Source organism: Grampus griseus (assembly GCF_964374135.1).
Source record: "Grampus griseus genome assembly, chromosome: 3".
Lineage (NCBI taxonomy): Eukaryota > Metazoa > Chordata > Mammalia > Artiodactyla > Delphinidae > Grampus > Grampus griseus.
Genome location: NC_139019.1, coordinates 119,162,154 through 119,187,003, shown reverse-complemented (window position 1 = coordinate 119,187,003; position 24,850 = coordinate 119,162,154). Strand labels below are relative to the sequence as shown.

Below are 24,850 nucleotides of genomic sequence, written 5' to 3'. Positions count from 1 at the left end.
TCCTTCCCCCCATCAACTATACTAGACAGTATAAAATTTCTGGACCAGGTAGATATTAGGAATCTTCTACATTTTGGTATCCATAATCCTTCATAACAAGAAGCGTATAATTTTTTTCAGCCTGTTCTAATAAACACTAAAAATTTGGTTAAAAAAACAAAATCTGTTCTGAAACATGTCTGAAAACACATACTTGCAAAAGAAAAACATCATGCCAAGCTGCGGAATGGCAGACATCCTTTCTTCATGACAAGATGATATCAAACAGATTTTCCGTTAGTGTCACCAGAGTACCGCAGTCCCTAGGCATTTTGCTTAATGTGTCCCATGAGTTGCCTTTCATGATGTTTACCAATCCCTTTGTTTATAAATTCTGCCAGCTGCAAGCATGACCCTAGATGCCTGAACTTTTCCTGGTTAAAATAATACAACCACTGAGGTCACTTGTGAAGCACTAGTAAGAGTTAGCCCTTATGTTACCTAAACAGCCATAAACAGGAGAGAGACTTTGGGGCTCCTTTTACATAGGAAAGGAAAATCTCTTTAAAGAGCTGGAGCAGATGTATTCTGAGCACGTGGGTTCTCTGGCATTCTTCCTGTAGCTCCATATCAAATTTGAAATGTCGTTAAATCACAGGTTTACACTTAAGCTTGCTTATCTCTCGTAATGGACTTGGACACATATCAAAGAACTTGCCCATGGGCACTTATCAGTCCCTGACAGGCATGAGGCTTAGGAGTTCAACATAGTACTTCATTGCTCACTTGTTTGGAAACTCAGATGCAGTGTATCAGCCAGTATTTGGATAAGGGCTCCAATTACCTATGATCCTAGGTAATCCTATATTGCTCCAGGGTTGCCTGGTTATAAACTACAGCTTCAAAATACTCTTATGATGGATAATTCACAGCCGTGGGCTACAGGTCTGTCTCTATATCTATAAATAAAATATATGAATACCCTTCAACTGGTTTGGAGAATGGGGAGGTTTCTCTCTTTAATTTTTACATTCATCGATGGCTTTGAATGGATATTACCTCAGTTGATATTTCCAAACATTATAAAAGGGTATCAGTATCAAAGGTAGACAGGGAAAAATAAGTGTCCCTTCCCACTGACCCCCTCTTCAGAAGTAACCATCACTATGAGTTTCTTGTACTTCCTTCTAGAGATATTACATGAACATACAAGCTTATGTGTGTATGTATGTGTGTGGATGTGCCTGTACGGGCACCTGTGTGCGATTCCCCCTTCTTTTTTTTTTTTTTTACATTTGAGTACCTGTCTTTATTAGGAAAATTATAAGTCCATATACATCTTTTCATTGATATGACTTCAAAGTAGAAATTGTTGTTTCTCAAAAGGAATTGTGACTCGTTAAAAAAAAAAAAAAGCACACTGCATATAGAAAGCTGCCTTCTTCTGGACCATTTTCACATTATGTGGGAGATGCAATTTAAACAATACAAAATACAGTATTTATCACTGAACCCATCACTGCTCAGAGACTGAGAGTCCAGCAAGGTTGCAGAATAACAGCCTATGGGATTTTTCAACATGGCAATGTCAGTGGTCTCCTTAGGGGACTTGAAGGTTTCCAGGGAACATTTCCCAGGGATGGGAAATTTCCCAGGGAATATGTGTAGAGGGATCAGGATCCCACAATTCTCATCCAGCTACAAAAGGATGCACCACCTGGGAAAGGTGATGAATTCCCAGTCCCCCTTCTTTTTAAGAACAAATAGTAGCAAGTTTTTACATTGTTCTGAACACTGCTTGTTTTCCTTAACAATATATCCTGCAGACTGCTCACTCCATCAGCCCATGAGGAGATGCCCTCTTGTTCTTTTTAATGGCTACATCATATACCATTGCAGAGGTGGATCTTATTCAACTAGATCTTTACCAATGAACACGCAGGTTGTTTCCTATCTTTTGCCTTCTAATCAGACAGAATCTCTGAGCTGGAATGGGACAGAAGGGGCCCTGTATAAATACTGTCGTTTTGTCCTACTCACTACCATCCTTCTTTTAAAACACACTGATGTCTAAACAACATGGAGAGACTATTTGGAAGAAATGGACGTCAGCCTTCCTGCTGCTACACACAGAAAGATAAACCCTCTCCTCTCTTCTAGAGCTAACGACTGGTTTCCAAAGCTGAGGAAGTTTTGGCGTTGCCCTTGAGCAGCAGCTGAATCCTGGTAAGAGGAGCTACTGGCTTTGCCAGAACCCAATTCATCCTGTTGGGCAGACCAGCCTGGGCACCCAGGCAGCCTCCATCAAACAAAAATTCTCTGTAAGGTAAACCTCTTAGGTTAGGGAGCCTAGTGTGGAATCTAGGTCACAGTCGCCCCTCCTTTCCACATAGCATCACGCAGGACTCTCATCCTGGTGGGGCTCTAATTTAGTACTCACACAGGTCTTGGACCAAAAAAAATCCCTAAACAGCAAGGTGGTGAAAAAGTCTCTGGAGCTGGACTGCCTGGACTTTGGGCAAGTTACTTAACTTTTCCAAGGCTCAGTTTACTCTCTGTAAAATGGGAAAGTAATACCTACCTCAGAGGGTAACTGTGAGGATTAAATAAAATAATGCATAGGTAAATTGCTAAGCAAAGTGCCTGAACTTCATAAGGGCTCAAGAAAATGTTAACTACTATTAATAAAACAATCCAAAGCCACTTCTTTTTTTTTCTGAGAAACATCTTGACCTCACCTTAAAAATAGATCTGTGGTGAATTTTGGCCTTGGGGTGATGTTCTGGTCTCCTGACTCCTCTCTCTCCAGGCCCCATGTTTCTTACACACCCCGCAGAATGGCTTGAGCACACAGTATCTTCGCCTCCTTGTTTGTGTTCAAGCATTTCCAATTGCCTACAAAGTCTCCCACCTTCACACGGGTAGCTTTTACTCACTTCCCAAGACACAGCCCACAGGGTGAGGCTAAGTGTCCCTCCTCTGGATCCCACCGTGTCCTGAGCCCACCTCCCTCACAGCACCGTCAAGCCGTCTAGAAGGGACCTGGGAGCAGGTCTTCGTAGGAACTGAACCCTAAATTCCTGGCACCCAGCTCAATGTTAGCACGCCATAGCTACCTGGTAACTGCTTGCTGAATTCAAACGAACCCCATGGTGACAAGGATTCCAGTCAGCCTGCTTCATTTCCTCAATAAAACATAATCTATGCTTCTGGTATATTCTTTCAATCAACAACACAGGTATCTGCACTTCAGGTGTCTATACTCTTAAAAACCTCAATTTAGAGTCACCTGTCAAAAGCAGGGCTGAGGTGACAGAGGACAGCCTTCCTCTAAGAGAGCTCCTGCTTTCTACCTGCCATCCCCGTAACCAGGCAAGCGACCACAAAACCACACATTTTGTTGAGATTGTTCTCCTCCCTGCAGCACGGTAAAAACGACCTTTCAATACTTCAGTTTAGCATTTGACTCTACAATTAGTCAGAACCAATAGGAGAAACAGCTGTATCTAGAGAGCCTGACTTATTTTTTGCATAAAACTGCTAGGAAAGATGTGGTCTATTGCCCTATTCCAAGTCATTAATGCAGAGACTCATATGACAAATTAATATCAGAACTTGCAACTCTTGCTGAACGGTCATGCTTTGCTTGAAGAGAAAACGGAATTATACATTCCGTCATATTTTTCCCTTCTTCGTCATAGCTGCTAGGTAGCTCAGGGCCCTTTGATGGTGAATAACCCTCTTCTTCTCTGAGCCTTTGTTAAGCTGCTATTCTTTATTCTCAGTTTACTCTACTGCGTCCGTATTTTGAGAAAGAGCAATGAGCCTTACGTTTTTGTTTGGTTATCAGCAATGCTTGGAGGGCAGGTGTCACCAGATACCTGGCACATGGAACACATTTGCCTGCACTGTTACCCAACTGTGCTCTAAACGCACAAACACCATACAGAACTTGTTGGCACACAAAGACTTGAAGTAAAAAACAAATGCCTGCACTTGGTAAAGGCTTACGAGTCGTGAAAAGCTGTCCTAGTTTTAGCTGGCAACAGGAGCCAACTGTGTATGTAACGGTTGCTGCACAGATTTCTGAAATGGATACGATGCCCAAGCTGTAAAGCCCTCCTTTGATAAGTGTACTGAAATCACTCCAGCCCTTAGGGGCACAGTTGTACCTTCCAAGCAATAAAAGGAAGGAAAGGGAAAAAACGAAGAGGAAGTTCAATCCCCAAATCGTAAACCTAAGAGCAAACTGGAACTGCAATCAGTATGTTCCGGGATTGTGCCAACGCCAGAGATGAAGGGTGGACTTGCAAACATCCTGCTGTCCCCTCTTCATTTTGGAGAGAAGTGTAAGCGACAAACAGATGGTCAGCTTTTGAGGGAAAGTTTTTAGTTTTGTTTTTAATGGCAGAAAACGAACAAATGAAAGGAAATCTCATGAGTATGAAAAAACACTGCTTACCTGACATTAGAGGGTTATGGAATGCTTAAGGAGAGATTAGCACCTCTGCCAAAAAACTTGCAGTCTAAAGAGTTGGCTGTAGAAAGCTGGAAACTTTAGAAGGATGCGTGCTCTAAAACTGCATCCCCTTCTCCTTCCTTCCTTGTGATGGGAGAAAACGGCCACTGTCTTCCAAGGATGGGCTGTATCAGTCTTATCTCTGAGTATCTGTCAAAGCTCCAGATCTCAAGTGTGGCTCATGTCCAGGCTACAAACCACGGGCAGGAATGAAGGACTGGTCCTCAAGACGATGGAAGACTTGTTGGCCTGGGGGCTTATACAGGCCTCTGTTCACATTCTGGTTCTGCTTCCTCCCAGCTCTGTGATCTTCGGGATATCACTTCATCTACCTGAAACCCAGTTTCCCCATCTGTAAAACGGGGATGTTGGTGGTGTTTGTTTACCTCGCTGGGTTGTAAGGAAGATTAGATAATGCACGTAAAATCCTGAGACTAGCGTCTGGCAACAGTAGACAGCCATTAAACATCCACCCTTTTTCCTCCCTGGAATCCCCCATTTTCATCCTTTATATTCTCTGTCCTTTGTTACAGCTTATCCCACCTCCTTCCTCTTCTCCTCTCCCTCCCTCCTTCTCTTAAACTTTGGGCTAACCTCTTTTTTCAGGCACTCATTCACTGCTACTTATCATCCTACATACTTCTTAGCTCCCCTAACTTGCCCAGCACCTGAACTTTAGTGATATAGGGAATGGAGGGTGAGAAAGGGAGAACCAGTGATGGGGCTGCTGCAGTCTATCTCTTTCCTAGCCCAGCCTTAGAAGTCTGTCTTCACCCAACCACCTCTAATAGAGCAATCAAGCATAGAGGTTGGTTGGGGGTGGGGAATACTGGAATCCGACTACCCGGGTTCAAATCCCACTTGTACCCTCAGGTAAGTTAGGTAACCTCTCTGTCCTCTTTCCTCACATGTAAAATTACGGTGATAATCCCTCATGCATTATGATGATGCTATAAATAAACACGTCAAGTACCTGGTACATCCGTGCTTACTGAATGTTAGCTACCATCATTGTGACCACCATCATCCTATATTTTATGGAGACTTCACCTCCCCTCATAATATTTTCAACCCTTGAGAGCAAAATTTGTGCTCAGGCCCTAGAGGATCAGGCCCTAGAGGATCAAAGTAAGGTGGAATTTTCCAGCAGCTCTATGTGATCCTGGCAGAAGAGTCGGCTCTTATCCACTCTCGTAGGCTTTGGACAACATCACCACAAGTTGGAGACTGGCGCATAGCTCAGTGAGTCGGCTGTTGGCTGCCCTGCCGTTTCTGGCAGGGCACCAGAAGATGCCACCACCCAGTGGCCTGAGGAGCTCCCAGAGCCGCTGAGCCCGAGGATACACTGTCCCCGTGTGTTCACGGCTCTCACAGAAGAGCAGGGGCCAGTGCTTTGAGGTTCCCTTTCCTCCGGTTAATCACATGCTAGATGCACTCCTCCGCACACTGTCATTAACACTAATGGAGGCCGGGCCCTGGCACACCACTGTCTGCCACGCGTCCTCTAATGATCTGTAATGGGCACTGATAATGAAACCTTTTCCCAGAAATTTGTTTTTTAAGTGAATCAACTTTGTCCAGAGCTAAGTAATAAAGATGACATTTTCTTCATTTTTTAAAACCAAAAACTATGCTATTCTGGAAGGAGCCAGTTAACTAGGACTAAAATAAGAAACTCTGCAACAACCATTTGGACTCAAAAAAGGGACATTTTCAGAGAACATATGAGGAACTATTGGGAACAATAAAAAGCAGTACAGATTTGCCTTCTGGCATGTAAAGGCACCAGATCCTTCACTAAATCCATGTCAGAAAGACCTGCAGAGTCGACATTTATGGTCTGGGCTGCCTCTCCTCTGGGCACCACCCCTTCTCCATTCTCACAGTCCATGTGCTCTGAGTGTCCATCCACCTCCTTCCACCCAGACAAGGAGGAACAGGCGACGCAGGCCCAGCCCAGCAGAGCATCACACCCTCTGGCCACAGATGCTGGGTAAGGGATTAGAGAGGTGATTCAGTTTGGATCGAGAAGAATCAGGCCCAAAGGACTGCTCATACTTTAAGGGAAGAATCAGGCCCAAAGGACTGTTCACACTTTTAGGGAAGAATCAGGCCCAAAGGACTGTTCAAACTTTTAGTGAAGACTGTTCAAACTGTTCTCTTCTCCCAGAGCTGGAGTTTTAAGGAAGTCAGTCCAGCTGGTGGCAATCATCTTACAATCAAAAGGAAAGTGCTTACCTAAGAGAAGAGTCAACATAGAGGAAAACTGAGCTGAGAGATGGCAAGAGCTGAGTCCCAATGGCAAGACGGCAAGACCTGAGTGCCTGGATCCATGCATTCCTGAAGCAGATTTTCCTGTGCTTATCAATTATGTAGGTGAACCAGTAAGTTGCATTTCAGCCTAAGGTAGCTGGGCTGAGTTTTCTGTTACTTGTATCAAGAATCCTGATGGGTAAATTTTCTCAAGCTGACACACACGGTCTTGAATATAATGACTGCCTATTCACTGAAAAGCTGTCCTACTAGGGAAGTTTATACTAGTGCTCAATTTCCAGAAACATGTGAGGAGGACAGGAATAGTCAGCTCTTAGGAGAGCTCAGAAAGGCGCTGGATTGCGAGAAATGCAAACACTCCAAAAGCAAAGGCTGGACAGTAACTTCTACAGTGCATGGTGCTTTGTGACAATGTGTCAGCTAGAGTTGAACAGCGGGGATGCAGTTTCCGTCATTCACTTATAATTTGAGAAAGAGAATGGATGTTACTGATCCGAATGAAAATAAATACCAGGCTCACTTTAGTAGGTTTAGCACAGTAACTGAAGGCTAAACATAGCAACTCTGTCTAAGGAGTAAAAATAAGCAGGAATTTTCTGTAAGGCTATGTGATCCCTATTTATATGCTCTCCTTATTAAGCCCACTAAGACTCTGGCCTGCCCCAATTCTCTTCGAGCTGCTTTCCCCATTCTGAGCTCAGAGCTACTCTCTTTGAGCTATCGCCTAACTCCAAGGTAAGAAGCTCTTGCTGAAAGCTAAAGGTGTCAGGATTTGTCTGATGTGTTTGGTGCTGGACTATAACACAGACAAGAAGAATACAGCTTATTTTCAGACCTGTTTTGTTCAGTTTTTACAACAGAAAACTCAAAGCAAAAAAGCAGCAGCGGAATGTTGTAGGGTCTTGTGTGACATTTAGAAATGAAAACAGGCCTTTTGTGGAAAAAAATTTGGCCTAAAAAAATAAAGAAGAGTTCCAGATGGTGAGGTCTATTTGACTGTGAAGCAAAAGTGGGATGAAAGTAGGGAACATCTCAGGCAAGTCAAGTACACAAGATAAATCGATAGAAGATGTTCCACTGGGATCCAGCTACCATAGAGTTCTGGAATGAGAAGACAACATTACAGGCTTTCCCAGCTGTAGCACCTAAAGAAGTAAAGAACCATATTGACATAAGAAACAAAACAACAGTAATATTATAGATGAAAAGCGTATGTTCAGACAGAGTCAATTACGAGCAGCTCCCCACATATGCCTGGTATGTTCCTGCCTCTGAGCCTTTCCCTACTGTCCCCCTTGCCCAGAACACCCCTGGTCCCTTCTGTTTAAATCCAACCCATCTTTCAAGACCCAGGTTCAAGTGCCAATCTGATCACAAAGGCTTCCTTGATCGTCCTAGCTCAAAGTCATCTCTCCTGTTGGGGAATTCCAGCGGCACCTCATCCTGCAGCATCTAGACCATTTGAGTCTTGTTTTACAGTAACTGTATATTTTATATATCAATAATATATATGATTATATAGAATGACTATATATTCTATTTTTTCTTTTAACATCTTTGAAGTCACCATGCTGTCCTTTATATCCCTAGGATTTAATTTATAAGTGGAAGTTTGTACCTTTTGACCCCCTTCACCCATTATATATATATATTTATATATGTATATAAACTAAATTAATATATACTTATATATGTTATCTATTGCTGGGATCTCTCACTTTAAGGGCACTATCCCCATCTAGCTCATCTTTAACATTATGTGTTTACATATTGAGGACATTCAGTAAATACCATTGAATGGCTGAGGAATACTTTGGTTGCAGAAGACTGAAACACCATGAACTAGAGGAAGGAAAAAGGGGCACAGGAAGCCACCTCTCTATCTTTTGTTTCTCTATGCACATAGGAATGACAGCAACTGGACTCTCTCCTTGTGGGGGAACATGGCTTCTCACCATTCTAGGGAGTAAAATAGATTCTTAACCCAGTTCCAGTTAAAATAATCCCCATGAAAATATTAGGGTTGGCCTGGCTCGGTCATGTACCCCTACCCCCCATTTCCCCATACGATTACCAGAATTGTGGTGCAAAATCTCTATCAGTGAGGAACGAGGTTTCCCACCAAGTACCTCTACAAAGAAATCAAATTTAATTATTTAAGCACCCATGTTTTTATTATAACCAGTGGACATCTTTCTAAGATACAGCACACGTATTTTCTACTTTCAAAACCAGAATATATCAAGCGGAGTTTACTTTATTGAGGAATCAGGATTATAAATGTCAACTACTGTCTTGTGCTGTCATACAGTTGTGACCCAAGGGACTGCTGGGTATGAAGGGTGACCTGCTCTTTATCCAGACCTCTGTATTATTACCATCTTTACATATTTTTTTCTCCTAAGTTCTCTGTACCTTGCCTCATCAGTAATTATTAATTTTTGTTCTGTGAATAAAGAGAGTGAAGCGTTATATTCCAAAATACTGGAGAATGGGACATCTTGGAGTCAAGTTTGTTACAACTGTGTGCAAAATAAGGTATATATGTTGGGCAGGGCAACCTTAGAACCTGCTCTCCCCTCTGTTCCTGCTGAAAAGTTCTGTCACCCAGGCCCTGTGGCCACAGATGACTAAACTGCAGAAGCAGCTAGCTGCCTCGGGGTCTCCGCTCCAGAGGCTGGCCACCAGCCAAGGACAGGGCCCGGCACAAAGCTGGACTCAGTCAGCCGGTCTCACTCTCAGGAAATCGGGCTGGGAATCAGAGAATTAGGTAGAAGCAGAAGATGAAATTCTGTGAAGAGTGAAGCTATGGGGTACCACTGGAGCCACGGAAATCCAAAGCTGTGGACGCAGAAGCCACGAGGGGGAAAAAGATGCACACACAGAATAAGCCAGGTGTGAGCATCAAGCAGAAGCAGCTGGACGCCACAAGGGCCAACACACCTGGTAGCTGAAGGGTGGTGATGTGGAGCAAAAACAGCCACCCAACTTCGTTTTGGTCCCGGCCTTCCTCCAAGTGGCTCTACCTCCCTGTAGCCCCAGCTCTTTCCAGCCTTGCCTGGGTTCCTGACCTGTGTTTCTGCCCATCACACTCCCTTAGTCCCCTCAAGTGACCCGAGGGTAGCCAACCAGGCTAGAAACCAGGTGAAGGCGTGGGCTCTTCCAGCTATTCAGAGTGCTCTGGTGCTCGCTGTCAGGTGTGCGCTGGGACTGGTCTAGAGGGGGAGGGGCTGTGATACTCTGTAACTCAGATATGCTGGATCCCTTCTCACCCCGTGCCCACCAGGAAGCAAGACGCAGCACCTCAGTACAACCACCCAAAGACACTTCATGTCCTCAACTATTGTTAAAATGACAACTGTGACATTCATCAGGGCAGGTAACTTTTACTGAGCACTTACAACGTGCTAAAAGCCACACTTAGTGCTTTATGTGAACTATTTCATTTAATTCTCAGAACAACCGTATGAGGTAGACACTATTATTACTCCTATCAAACAGACGAGGCTTACAGACGTCAAGTAACTTCTTCATGGCAACACAGCTCATAGGCAGTAAAGTCAGGACATGCACTCAAGCCTGTCCCAGAGCCTACGCTCTTAACACTGTGACAGCCTGAATAATGAAAACCTGACTTGTACCGACGACTTCGTGACATGACATGGAAGAGGGGTCACATCACACACCACATATGAGAAACTCGTAACATTTCCTTTGAGATAGTTCTGTTCCCCCAAAGCTCCCCACCCAACTGACAACGCCCTCATCTCTCTTCCCTCGTCTCTCCCCAGTCTCCAGAACTCTCAACCTGGACGCCCCACTCAACAAAGCCAAAGCCTGCCCTGAGGAGTCCTGACCCCACTTCCAGATTTGCAAAGACGCACACTCCAGTTGCTCAGCTACCCTATGGAGCAAAGGGAGCCCCGCGGTGAAGCACGGGAATGCAATCGGGAAAGGATCACATTCTCTCCATAGAAAAGGGAATGTCCTTAGAGGTGGTGAAACACAGAGCAACTCATATGAGCAGAGACAACATCTTCTTTCTCTTCTTTACTATAAATCCTTTTTTTTTTTAAAAGATTTATTATTTCTTTATTTTTGGCTGCGTCGGGTCTTAGCTGCGGCACACGGATCTTCGTTGAGGCATGTGGGCTCCTCGTTGCGGTGCATGGACTTCTCTTTAGTTGTGGTGTGCGGTTTTTCTCTTCTCTAGTTGTGGCACGCAGGCTTCAGGGCATGTGGGCTCTCTAGTTGAGGCGCACGAGCTCAGTAGTTGTGGCATGCGGGCTTAGTTGCCCCGTGGCATGTGGGATCTTAGTTCCCCGACCAGTGATCGAACTGGCGTCCCCTGTATCGCATGGCGGATTCTTTACCACTGGACCACCAGGGAAGTCCCCTTTACTACAAATTCTTGTATTTCTCGATGAACCTGGAGTAAAGCTAAGCCTGAGGCTGCGGCAGGACACATCCAGGGTTCTGCTGGAAATCGCACTGCTCTCCTGTTTTGGGGGTCCCGCATACTGATTACATATTCATATTCTAGAGGAGGGTCTTGGGTTTCTGCTGAACATTTTGAACACAGAGACCCAATTCTTCCCAAGCGGTGCCAAGTTCAGTGGGTTACACGGTGAGCTTGCTTGTACGAGGTGCACCAAAAGTGAGGAATAAGGAGGGAAGCCGGCTCAGACTGCGTTTCGCCAGGAGCATTCAGGTCACTGCTGACAGAACTCTCTATGGCCCGATTCAGAGCAAGCTGTATTCAAAGTATCAACTCAGCTCAGGTTCTATTAAGCCTCCCTTTGTATCACCACTGGAATTGGTTACTGAACCACACCTTGAAAAGGATAAACTCCAGTAGTTGACATTTGTGGAAGTGGAAGAAAGGCCTGGAAAAATCAGCTGACTTTGCAAAGAAAAATACTGCAAGAAGAGTTTCTTTCTTTGCAGTGATGAATCAGGGTGCTTGCTTGTGGACATATCACCTAATTGGCTCACGCTGAAATTAAAGTCAGAATTAATAACTGGCTTGTGAGGCAGAGGGAATTTAACGTAGAATTTCCTTTGACACAAAGAACCAGAAAAAAGAGCCCTCGCCCTCCATAGAGATTTAGGTGTTGCATGAAACTTTACTAGCAAAACTTCTCTTGACCCACAGCAAGGCATAGTCTCTTTTTACTTATTTTTCCTGGCTACTCTGATACAGAGTTTAAAGAACTACTAATTCTCAAGAACTTTCCTTTTCCATATAAGGTCAGAAAACAATCCTTCGAAGTATGAATTAAATTTCAATTTAACAGTATATTTGGTGTAGGGCTTTACACAAGAAATTGTTACAGGTTTTTGCAACAAGTATTAGTAAACTGCTAGTTTTGGGGTAAGAAGAAAAGTACAATTGTCCTAATGAGAAATCCTCTTGTTAGGTGTGGAAAAAATTTTTAAAGTGTAACATATTCAAACGATCAAATTCCAACTTTTCATTCCTTTCAATATTTTTTTCTCTCTACATCATTCTTATGCTCCAAATTTAAAATTCTGAGGCATCTAAAATGTTAGATCCATAGTGGAAAAAAACAAAACAAAACAATTGGGAATGGTACCATTTTCTTTCATAAGCCCAGTGCTTGAAAGTAGGCAGAGTCTGAGAGGTAGAAAGTCTCCCAGGTAACAGAATAAAAAGGTTGGGTCATAAAACCAGAACTCCTCCCCCGCTCTCAGTAAACTGGACCAAGGCAGACAAGGAAGTTACAAACTTAAAGCAGATCTAGAAGAGATTATTGGAAACCCTGCCTATACAACGTAAATTGCAAAGGCACTTCATTCAACCATAAATATTTTTGAATGAATGACCAGACCACTCACTTATGACTTAAAATCTGTCTCTCACTGGCAGCAATGTTCCCCTCATGTCCGTAGATCTGATTTCCCCCATGTGGACTGTCAGAGATTTGAGAGGAGAGTGTTGTTCAGTCTCTTTCCTAGTGCCTGGAACGGTGCCTTAAACAGAAGGTATTTATTATGTGTTTGCTGGCTGCCTGGGAAGGGACTGTCCATCAGATCTGGCTGATTCTGGAGGCTGATGTTGGTGGGGTCTCCAGGCGCAGGTAGGCTACACTGGCAAATATTCAACTGGTGGCGCCGTACTCTAAGAGGACACACAAAGCAGAGCGAAGTCTCTGTCCCTGAGATTTAAGAAATGGTAGAAGCTCGAGCAAAAGCAGTCAGTGGGGTTCCTCCGCTAATAATTATTTAAATTGCAGCCTTCACCTGGGACAGTGCTGGGTCTAACTGCTGTCTGCGATGATCACCTTGGCTCTGTCGGTCACTAACACGTGGACCTTGTCTCTACTGGATTAGTGTGTCCGGGAGTCCCATGATTCCACTTCTTAATTCTTGATCTTCTGCCAGTTTATTTTCACTGTGACAATTGCGCATCGTAAGTACCCCCACAGGATGACTCAGGGCATATTTCCTCTAATTCCACTTTCACACAGAGGGTCAAGAGAAGAATGGGAAAGAGGATGTGTGTGTGTGAGGGGGTGGGGGGCTGTTTCTCCCCCAGAGGAAGCAGGGAGTTACATGGCGCTCCTACTACCACGTCTGTGTTGTAAGGTAAGGTGTATGGAAGCTAGGGGAGGTGAGGGTGTAGGCTTCCTCCAAGACAGAGTTGAAGCCAACACACGTATTTGAAGATCAGAAATCTCTGCTGTGCTCCAGCTTTGGATTTCCCAACTTGCAAGCAGTACTCTTCAAGTCTAAATGCTGAAGTTAGTGGGCTCCCACTCAGTGAGGTCTGACTTGATACGCCGACAGCCTTGGCAATTTCCTTCTCCCATTCCATCCTGGGTGCCGCTATCCTTGAATTCTAATCTGCCCATTTTACCTGCTTAAATCGTCTAAGGTTCTGAGTACAGTGGTGAACAAGACAGACAGAACAGGGCTTTCCAACTTGCTCAAAACCCAAGATGATTTCTCTCCTACGTCACTGCTTTAGTCACCAAAAAACTAAACAAAACACCTATTTTTAGTGTCTCTGATCCCAAACAGTATTGTTTCCTCTACTCTTACAATAGAAGCTTAAAAGAATGATAAAATTACTAAATTGTTCCTTTTTCATTAGCAGGAAGCATGTGATCTTACTATCCAGAAGGTGGGGAATGGATAGTGACGAACACAGGTGATTTAGGCCATGTGTCTGAGGTTACCAGAGCAACTGCTAATTATTATGGAGTAACTCTAGCGTAGCTCCATAAAGGTCAGGAGTTAAGGTTTTTCCATTATATATTCTGCTTTAAAATAGGGCTTTTAAAGGAAATTGGGTAGATGGCAGATGGAGAATGACAGATGAAGATCAGGTGAAAGAACTATATAGAGCTCAAGAAAATTGAAGTACTTAAATTTCACAATGTTGGTTGAGAGGATGGGAGAGGAGCTCATGAGTAGCTAGCTGACTTTCTTGTTTCCTAAGTTAGGGCTTCCTAATTTAATAAGAAATCTGAAATCAGTCCAGACGTAGAGGTCTAACTAGATCCACTCTACTTAGCTCCCTGAGACAAATTTCCTCTGCTGTCCTACAAGAGTTACCATTTGCTAAACTGACCTGGAGTCCTGGACAGACCAGCTTGGAGTGGAGGAGTCACCTGGCCACTGAATGAATGATTCAAATAGCACTAACTTCATTTAAAACATACCAAAAGCATCACCTTTCTGTAGGACCCTTATTCTTCAATCAAATAGCAGGCATCTCACTCAGATCATTAGTTACTGAGGATACAACAAATGTTAAAGGTTAAAAAAGAGAATTGTTTCTCACAAAGATGTACTCCACAAATTTAAGAGAATAAATAAAAGAATGTCAATTTCAAAAATGAGTAAATCTATTTTATTTTTTTTTCTTTTCTTTTTTTTTGTGGTACGCGGGCCTCTCACTGCTGTGGCCTCTCCTGTTGAGGAGCACAGGCTCCGGACGCGCAGGCTCAGCGGCCATGGCTCATGGGCCCAGCCGCTCCCCGGCATGTGGGATCTTCCCGGACCGGGCACGAACCCGCGTCCCCTGCGTCGGCAGGCGAACTCTCAACCACTGCGCCACCAGGGAAGCCCCGAGATCGCTATTCTTTTGAAGGATCTCTGCCATAATAATACCATCCATTATGAGAAATACATTTTCCCCCTCAAAAGTAGAGTATTTTAGAATAGCATTTCCTAAACAATGGGATCCTGTTTTAAGAGGCTGAAGAGAAGCACTGTAAAACCATCTTCTGCAGTCAAATACATTTAGGAAATGCAGCATAAGACATGCCCCTTGGGAGATTCACAACGGACATATTAAAGGCACAGAAGTCCTCTTGTCAAGAATCGGTTGAACTTTGTCCCACTCCATTCTTTCCATCTGTCTCCCATTCCTGCCTCAGTTTGGGGAATGCTGACCCAGAAGTCTCACATCTTTTGTACATGCTGATGCTGACCCACCACTTTCAGTGTCACATACCCTGAGATCTCTTCTTCCGTCAATGCAAGGGTCTTGACTTTCTCGTGTTACACACATAGTATGTGCTCAATAAAAATACCTATTGGCTTGATTAGTTGATGTACTCACCCTCTCTTGATTTACGACCAAAAGGCAAGCATTTGCAAAGCAGCTGGCTGGCTTCCTTGGTGAGCTGTAAAGTATAGCACTGGTGAGCTAACTGGGTTCCCCTGAGGGCCAAGGGCAGGGTGCTCTTAAGCTCCACTACTGTTATCACTGCAGGGACAAAGTGCCAGCGATGACACACGCTTGGCCCTGAGTGCTTTACATTGAGGTATAGCCAGATGTTTTTCTTGTGGAAGTCTATCAGCCTAACGCATTATGACCACGGTTCTCAGACTTGAGCATGTGTCAGAATGACCTGCAGGGCTTGTTAGAACACAGATTGCTGGGCTCCTCCTCCAGAGTTGTTGACCCAATAAGTCTGGGTGGGGCCTGAGAACATGCATTTCTAATGAGCTCCCAGGTGACACCAATGATGCTGGTCACAGGGCCACACTCTGGCAAACACCGTGCTGAGCTAAGACCCTGCCCTGGAAGAGCAGCATGCAGAGACCAAAGCAGACTACAGTACATGGTTTTCTATATTCTTAATGCAGAGAAGGCATTAAAAATAAGACCCCAAGGCTGTTTCCAACTAGAAATGTGTTCCTAGCTAAGGACGCATCTGCTTTCCAGACTGACTAAGAAGGTTTAAAAAGCAGTACTTGAACTCAAATATGATTTTAATTTACCCAATTTAGGATCTGGATCAACCAATAAGATTCCTCCAAATTATATACACAGGGAGGGAGACAGACAATCTCAGATCTAACCCAAAGCGAGAAAAACAGCCTTTCAGAGTTCCTTCCAAGTCCACTTATAGGCATAATAGTGCTGAAAGCCATGCAAAATCGTAAGCCTATTTCCTTCCCTAAAGACACTACCAAAAACTGGAGATTTAAAATGCCTGACACCTACTTACACATATAAAATGCAGCTAAATCCAGAATGAAATTCGTTCGTTCATATGTTTAATTAAACCCCAAGGCTTCAGCATCTACTCCATGTCATGGCAAATGGGGGAACTGTTTAAGATTATTTGGTAAGATTAATTAGTGTACAGAAGAAAATGCAGACCCTTTATATGATTTTAGCTCATAAAGGGGGGAAGAAAACAATCTGTGTGAAGGAAAACATCGTTCCATTTGTGACTTCCACTCTGCTGGAAAACGGGGATGCTGGCTGAGCATTGGAATGATGGCCAGTCCCCGCCTCCTCCCATACCCCCTCTGCTGACACGCTGGAGCGATCCAAGCCCACGGACAGCCCTGGTGCTTGGGAAAGAAATCCTGCTGGGTCATGAAGTGTGAGGCCTGCCTCGATCGATTTTTCTATGAAAAAAAGAAGAACCGCTAATAACCAAACACATTTATCCAATAAAAATCGGATGGGTCACCAGGCAGGAATCTCCACCCTCAACCAAGGGAAGCCAGCTGGGCTCCTGACTGGCCCGGAAGATCTTGGCTGGGGAATGGGAAAAGCTGACGGGAGGCCTCTCAGGAAACAAGAATGTGGGTCATGTCAGTGACGAATCTCTGAAAATGTCAAGGGAAGCTGGCCTGGTACTTGGAAGAGCTGTGGCTATGGTGGCCCCAGGAGCCTGAGACGTAAGAGGGAAGGTTCTGGGCTTGTCCAAGAGACAACCACGACCAAGCAGGCTGGAGCCACCGTGGGGGTGGTGAGGAGTAATAAGAAAAGGCACATGACTCCTTGTGAAAATCATTACGCTTTCGAGCTATTTTTCGAGGTGGGGAATGCCACCAAATTTTCAGGCAAAACTGTCTCGAGAGACCTTTTCTGCTTGGAGGTAGGTGAGAAATGGTATCCTCAATCTAACAGGAAAGATCCTCTTCCCACAGCAAACTGACTCAACCACAGAGGAAAACTTCCTCTTTCAAATCCCTGCATCCCAAAGAATGACAAAACAAAGATCACTGGAGCAAAATCATAGCTGCCTGTTTGGGTGTAACTCTTTTGGCATAAAATAGCACTTAGAAAATTACTTTAAAAAATATGCCATTAGTTACCAGTTGCCTAATGCCTTTTATTCCTTTAGTGATTCATTTGGTCCCAATAAATAACAGCTAGGCATGCAGCTTATCAGGTACCCCATGGGATGTGGAGGTTCCCACATGTCTCAGGAACAGGCTTGCCTACCCCAGCTGGTCTAGGTTTAAGGTGGGGCAGAACCTGACTCTACAGTAGAAGTCCCCTTCTTTTCACTGATACTCAAAGACTGACCTGACAGAGAGCTCCAGGCTACCAAGATAGTAAGCCTGTGCGGAGAGATGAGCAGAACAGCCTGGGACATCTCTCTGCACCCGAAAAATACACACCAGGGTTGACAGAATAGAGGGAGAGAACGGATGGTGTGGAAGAGGGCCTCTGAGTCATTACCGGTAACTGCCTTTCACAGTGCTGTACATGTAAATGATATGACAAAAGGTGATCTCACTTAACTGTCACAACACATTTTTGTGGAGGGTATGATGACCCCATTTTACAGATGAAGAAACTGAGGCAGAAAGTCCTAAAGTAACTTGCCTCCTTCCCCTCCAAATCTGTACCTCCTTTACTCTATGTTGGTTTTCTCCACAGAACTTCTCAACATTTGATATTTGAGATACTGATGTTACCTTACTAGAATATAAAATCAATGAGCGCAGAAACTCTAATCTTTCTATCACTCTATCTTCAGCACTCAGAATAACACCTGGCCCACAGTCAGTGTTCACCAATATTTGTTGAGTGAATTTTGACTGAATAAGCAAAACAGAAGTAAAGTTTTAGAGATCTCTCTCCAGGCAAGCTTTCCCCAGGTTTCAGATGAGAGCCGCTGAATCAAATGCAGCAGGAGCCAACAGTGCTTCAGAGAAACAACTCTGCCTGGAAGCAGGCCTTGTTTATCCTCTGAATTCCAGGCACTGTTCTCTTGCCGCCTCTCACTGGCCACTAAAACCAGAGAGGACGGTTGACTCTGGCAGAATTTGAAGGCGTCTGGCATGCACACATCTTTTAGGTAACCAGAAATAACTTGGAAACGCATGTGTGTGTGTGTGTTAAGCGGAAAGGATGAGAAAAAATTAGTTTTATTGATGGGGCTACTGGGCAGTGAGTTATTTTTTAGGGGTGGGGACCACTTAGGCAGAGAGAACTCCAAGGCTGGGTTCCTCCATTGCTGGAATCATCCTCTGCTCTCCTGGCCTTCTTTCAATCCTAACCAGCCCCTCCATCCCTACCCCAGCGGTCTGAAAAAAGCCTTCCCCTGGTCGGTTTTAATTTGGGGGAATTACTGCAGTATCTCAAGTCCCTAGGGGGATGTCCCCTGACTACTTTCTCAGCATTTGTTTACTTCCTCCTTAAAAATCACTGTCTCCCAGAAAAGCGATGGCAGGAGGCCATCTCTGTTGGTCACTGGGAGAGGAGAGAGAGACTTATTTCTGCAGTCCTTTGTAAGCACCCAGTGAATGACCTCCGTTCTTAGAGACAGGTCAGCCCCACTCCTTCCAGCACCGGCAGCGGGCATTGGGCACGTTCAGGGGCATGTTCAGGGCCAAGGAAGAGCACCAGCCAGTCGATGTTGGTGCCAGGATTAAAACCTAGGGCTTCCTGCTTTCCATGCCTCAGCCATCAGCTATGGGTTTTGTTTTGTTTCTGAACTTCTTAGAATCTCATTTACGAGTCATTTTCTTTCAAAGAAGATTCTGAAAATGGAAAGGCTAATCTCCACGTGCCACTATGCTACGGTGAGAATCTTCCATACCTGACCCAGGCAGCCCAGTGCCATCCCAAGGAAGTTGCCCATGACTCTGACTTGTGTTAGTTAACTATTGCTGAAAAAACTGGCCTAAATTCAGGGGCTTAAAACAACCACAATGTATTCTTTTTCATGAATCTGTGGGGGTAACTGGGCAGCTTTTCTGTTGGTCTTTCCTGGACTCATTCATGTGGCTGCATTAGCTGACGGTGGCCTGGGCACTGGGCTTGGCTGGGACAGCGGGCTTCCTCTCTCTAACAGTCCTTCATCCTCAAGGAGGCTCGGCTGTACTTTTTACACGGTGGCTGGGTTCCAAGAGGAGATGGGAGGCTGCAAGGCCTTGTGGCCTGGGCTTGGAAGTCATATAATGATCAAATCAAGTCAGAGGGTAAAGGCCGGCCTAGATTCAAGGACTCCACCTCTTAATGGGAGGGGCTGCAAAGATTCTTTGGCCGTATTTAATTTATCACAGGCCTTGGAGACAGAAAAGAGAGAAGATAGTGACTAAAGAGTATCATCTGTTACCAAGCAACGTATGAATTTAGTGTGGCCAAATCTTATAACTTTTCAGAAGAAGCTGGAAATCTAGATTAAAAAAAAATTTACTAATAGACTACTTTTTAGAGCAGTTTTAGGTTTACAGAAAAATGGCTCAAAATAACTTAGAGTTTTCATATAACTCTCCCCTTTCCCTAAGTTTCCCCTATTATTAACACCTTTCATTAGTGTGGTACGTTTATTGCCACTGATGAACCAATACTGATACATTATTATTATTGCTATTATTATTAACTAAAGTCCACAGTTTACATTAGGATTCACTCTTTCTTTTCTATGGGTTTTGACAAATGCATAATGTCTTGCATTATGCATTTAGTAATATCTACTATTAGGATATCATACAGAAGAGTATCACTGTCCTAAAAATGCCCTGTGTCCTTCCTGCCCACCAATCTTTTTACTGATTCTATAGTTTTTCCTTTTCCAGAATGTCATATAGTTGGTATCATACCATACTGCAGTCTTTTCAGAGTGGCTTTTTTCTCTTAGCAGTATGCGTTTATGGTTCATCCATGTCTTTTCATGACTTGATAGCTCACTTCCTTATATCACCAAATAATATTCCATTGTCTGGACGTGCCACAGTTTGGTTATCCATTCACCTGCTGAAGAACAACTTGGTTGCTTCCACGTTTGGGCAATTATGAATAGGCAGGATTTTGTGGGCCTAAGCTTTCAACTCATTTGGGTAAACACCTAAGAGCGTGATCGCTTGATCGTTTTTTTTTTTTTTTTCGGTACGTGGGCCTCTCACTGCTGTGGCCTCTCCGGTTGCGGAGCACAGGTTCCGGACGCGCAGGCTCAGCGTCCACGGCTCACGGGCCCAGCCGCTCCGCGGCATGTGGGATACTCCCGGACCGGGGCACGAACCCGTGTCCCCTGCATCGGCAGGCGGACTCCCAACCACTGCGCCACCAGGGAAGCCCCTTTGCTCAGCTTTTAACTGGGTGGTTTGTTTACTTACTGTTGAATTTTAAGAGCTCTTTATATATTTAGTATACTGGTCCTTTGTCAGATATGTGTTTTGCAAATACTTTTTCCTAGTCTGTGGCTTGGCTTTTCATTCTCTTAATAATGTCGTTCCCAGAGTAGAAGCTTTTAGCCTAAATGAAGTCCAACTTACCAATTTTTTCTTTCATGGATTATGCTTTTGGTGTTTCTTTAAACAGTCATTGCCAAACCCAAAGACACCTAGATTTTCTATGTTGTCTTCTAGAAATTTTATAGTTTTGCATTTTACATTTAGGTCTATGGTCCATTTTGAGTTAAGTTTTGTGAATGCTGTAAGGTCTGTGTCTAAATTCATTATTTTGTGTGTGTGTGTGTGTCTAGTGGTTCCAGCATGAAATCTGGATTTTTGTGTGAAGTGACCTGATCTTAACGGTTTGTTCAATCTTTTTTTTTTTTTTTTTGGTGGTCGTGGTGGGGGAAGAACTAAGTTCCCCCTCCCCTAACACACACATCTGTAGACTGTTTTTCTCCATCCTGGATTATCTCTGCCTCTCTCATCCCCTTACCGGAAATGCTCTTCATCCACCCATATCATCTTACCTAGTGCCCACCTCCCATTTCATCTACGCCACTTTTCCCGACACTGACTGGTTTGTGTACCTAACAGATACCCAGTTAAGAGTTGTTGAACTCTAAATGCACTTCTGAGCTCTAAGCCCCATTGAGCACTGCCATTTACCACCATTTTTCCTCCTCAGCCAGAGTGTAAACTCCCGGGGAGGCCAGGAATCCTCTTTTTCTCCTTTACTCCAGGTAGCTCAGCAGAGGTCTGAGCATAAACCAGGTCAGCACTATTTGCTGACCATTTTAGATGAGCTAAACTTTGGTCTCGGCTCACCAAGTGTCCTTTGATCTTTAGGAGAGACAGCAACCTCAAGAGGTCCAGCTGAGGACCTGCCAAAGATAGGCTCCCTGCAGCCTTGCCCTGGCAGGCCTGAAATGGTGGCATCTCAGATTCTGATGCCTGATTTAGCATTATGTCCACACAAACAAGAGGACCTTCATCTCCTTGGAGAATTAGAAAAGATTTACAAAGGAGACAGCAAAATGTGGCCTCCAGAGTACCAAGGGACGCTGAGTCACAAACAAGTTTCTTTCATTATGATTGTTATGTGGTCAGAAGGATCATTCCAGTCATTATGAAAACAATGAAAAACAAATGAATGAAATAAAAAGAACACACAGTTTTCTGGTGACTGGTTTCCCCACGCTGTGCCTAATTTACAGTCAAGGTAATGGTAATCCCCCACCCCTTGACCTGGTCTTGTGTTTTCATCTGCGTCATTAAGTGTCCCCATTCAAGGAGCTCTGTGCACCTCCAAGTGAACAATGACGGAAGGAATGAAAGGGTCCAGGACCGAGGCTGAGACCCAAGTGGTCTCGGCTGGTTGCAACTGAGTCCCAGCACCATGGCAGAGGGTGCCTCAGAATTCACTGACTCAGGGAAGTACTGTGGCTTCCGCTTGCCGGGATGACCTCTCATCCATCTGTCGGTGGTCCAATCCCAGGCCAGGCCAATCCCAGGCAGAATAAATCTGGCAGGCACAAACTGGGCAACAACATCTCCTGGCCCTGGGTTTCAGAAATGGGTGGAGAACCAGCTGCAGAGTGTTTAGGGCTGCTGGCATGGCCCTCATCAGGTCCGTAGCAAACGCTGGTGTCAGCACTGCTTCCACCTCAAGAGCAGCCCTCCTGGAGCTCAAGACTTCCAGGTATCAGTTAGCTATTCACTGGGCTTGGAAGACAACAGTCTTGCGGGAAACACACCCACATTCCTACCTCCCATCCTCCACCAGAGGCAAACAAGTGGACTGTTCCTGGCCTCATCCTCCCTTCCTTGGGAAAGCCCCCCAAACATACACCAGGTAGGGATGCATCTGGCGTGAAGCAGGCAAAGTGACCCCCAGTGTTTTATGTAAAACAAATCACATCTAGATAACTGAAAAATAAAAAATCCCAAGCCCCCTCCTCCATGACCTGTTTAAAAGACCAAACCCTCCATTTCCACATAGCTGCCAAAGTAGCCTCTTTGGACACACTGTACTCAATGGTGACTTGGGGGGCTCCCAGCCCCCAGCAGCTGAAAACAAAGATTAAAGACCACTAGTTGGTGCCGCCGGCTAAAATCAGGGAGTCTTAAGCAACCTGGGCTAGAAATTCAACCTTGCTCATTCTGAGCAACAAATAACTCCAGCAACTGCAAGGAAAACGGCTCCAGGAGTACCCTAGAGAGCCATCCATCAAGGAAGGGAGGCTCCACAGGCAAGTCTGGCCACGGAGAACCAGAGAGGACTCACTGCCCACAAGCTGAACAAGTTAAATTATTTTGAGCATTTGAGGCTAGTTCTTGGTAAAAAAAAAAAAAACACATCATCTACCTGATAACAGGTAATTACATTTCTTGAATATCAAGGTAGGACTTAAAGCTGCCAACAATGAAAAAGAGACCTGATTTTCTCAATGTACAATTCCATCTTACACTGTTGCTGCATTTTCTAAGTGCCTCATATCCATTTTAGAGTCATTTTTCCTTCCAAACCTTAATATCCCTCAGTCCCTTCTAAGGCAAAAATTGTTAGACCCATTTTGCAGATCTGTAACTATGTTGGCAAGATAGAATGGCGGAGCGCGATCATGCAACCACAGCAGGGAGAGGGGCAGGAAAAGGTTCTGACATCCTGGGGCCTCACCAAGAGAAACAACTGTCCTGAAGGCAATTTGTGGCTGAACCTCAAACTATTTTCACCAGAGAAAGGCAAAGTCAACTCTGTTCTTCCTGAGTCTTATACAACTGTGGCTGGAGAGTCCAGCTGTTTTGTCATGGCCTCACATTCTTTATGCAAAGGCTCTAGTGGACAAGATTTATGGGGTGGTCCGAAGAAGCAGGCTAAGTAATGTGGGATGTAACCACAAAAGAGAACTTTCTGGCCCAAGCAGAGTAGATCTAGTTTCCGTGGAGGGTTGGACAACCAGCCTCAAAACTGCCTGTCTCAGCTGTGGGTGCTCGACACCCAAGAATGAAGCAACAGAGGTTCTTCTCCTTTAGAGAATGTGCTCTGTGATCACGGTCATGCTAAGGTTTGAGGAGTTGAAGACTCACAGAGCACCTGGGAGCTATTTTCTCTGGAAGTGGACACAGAGATAGCACTGAACATACTCAACATAATCAGGGAGAAGGGAAACTGTGACAACACAAATGAGTGAAGCAGACTTAGCTACAAATCTACTGAGCTACTACAGTGCCCGGATGTTTGTAAAACTAAAAGAAATTGCTTTTCATGCCCAGCAGCCAGCACAGGCAATGAGCCGTCACCAAAGCCATCTCAGCAGGTAAATCAAACATCACCAAGGCCAAGAAGCGGTATGTTAAGAATAATGATTCCCCTTTGAGATGATGACGCTTAAAAACTCCAAAACAAACTTAGCCAAGCTTCCAAGTTGAGGGAGAAGGTTTAAATCAGGTTCATGGGACAATACTCAAAGTCAGATGGGGCCAGACAGCACATTCTGGGCAGAATGGCTGAGCAAGGGCTCCCTGTGGCCAGCAGCCCGACGTCATACTTACAGTGAGTTGGGCCGGGTGGGTTTGAGCACATCCAGGTCTGGATCACTGGAGTTCATGTTGGGCTGTAAGCTGCTGCTAGAATTAAGGATGCTGTTTGCGTTTGATGAGACGACAGATTCCAAACTGGAGTCGATGAGGCTGTTTCTCTGTTCCTCTGGGGGAAGAAAAAGCCACAAACTCCATATTAATATTATTCCATAGGGAGAGTCTGCTCCTACCTATACCAAAGTTTACAAATAAAGAGATTAGATGGAGCTCTCTGGTGCCAATGAAGCTACGAAAAGGACATAGGAAAGGATAAGAATTACAAGTGGGAAAGGAAGAGCCCAAGAGTAACAGGTGACTTGAAACTTTAGAGCAAAACTCCGTCCTCCACTTAACAGGACACATCTCCCTTGACAGACGGGACACATCTCCCTTGACAGACAGGACACATCTCCCTTGACAGGACACATCTCCCCTTTCATATGACCAGCCTTTTCCTAAGAGTGGCCCCACCACCGCACCACAAATTGTGTCTTCTTTGGACTGGCAGATGGTCAGAACAGAGAGAGCCTTCAAAGCCCCCTTACAATCAATCATATCCTCTTGGTTTGGTGACATTCACCCTTTATTCTA

General features: G+C 44.6%; 1 protein-coding gene across 2 annotated transcripts in view; it reads right to left on the bottom strand.

The window, feature by feature from the left end:
* The window catches only part of ARHGAP26 (Rho GTPase activating protein 26), a gene marked incomplete at its 5' end in the record, with an annotated part of 471,037 nt that overhangs the window by 48,835 nt on the left and 397,352 nt on the right, over positions 1-24,850 (bottom strand). For both annotated transcript variants that reach the window (XM_082652237.1, XM_082652238.1), the window contains one exon: positions 24,233-24,386. In XM_082652237.1, the coding sequence (XP_082508363.1) occupies positions 24,233-24,386 (154 nt within the window). The remainder of the gene's footprint in view (positions 1-24,232; positions 24,387-24,850) is intronic.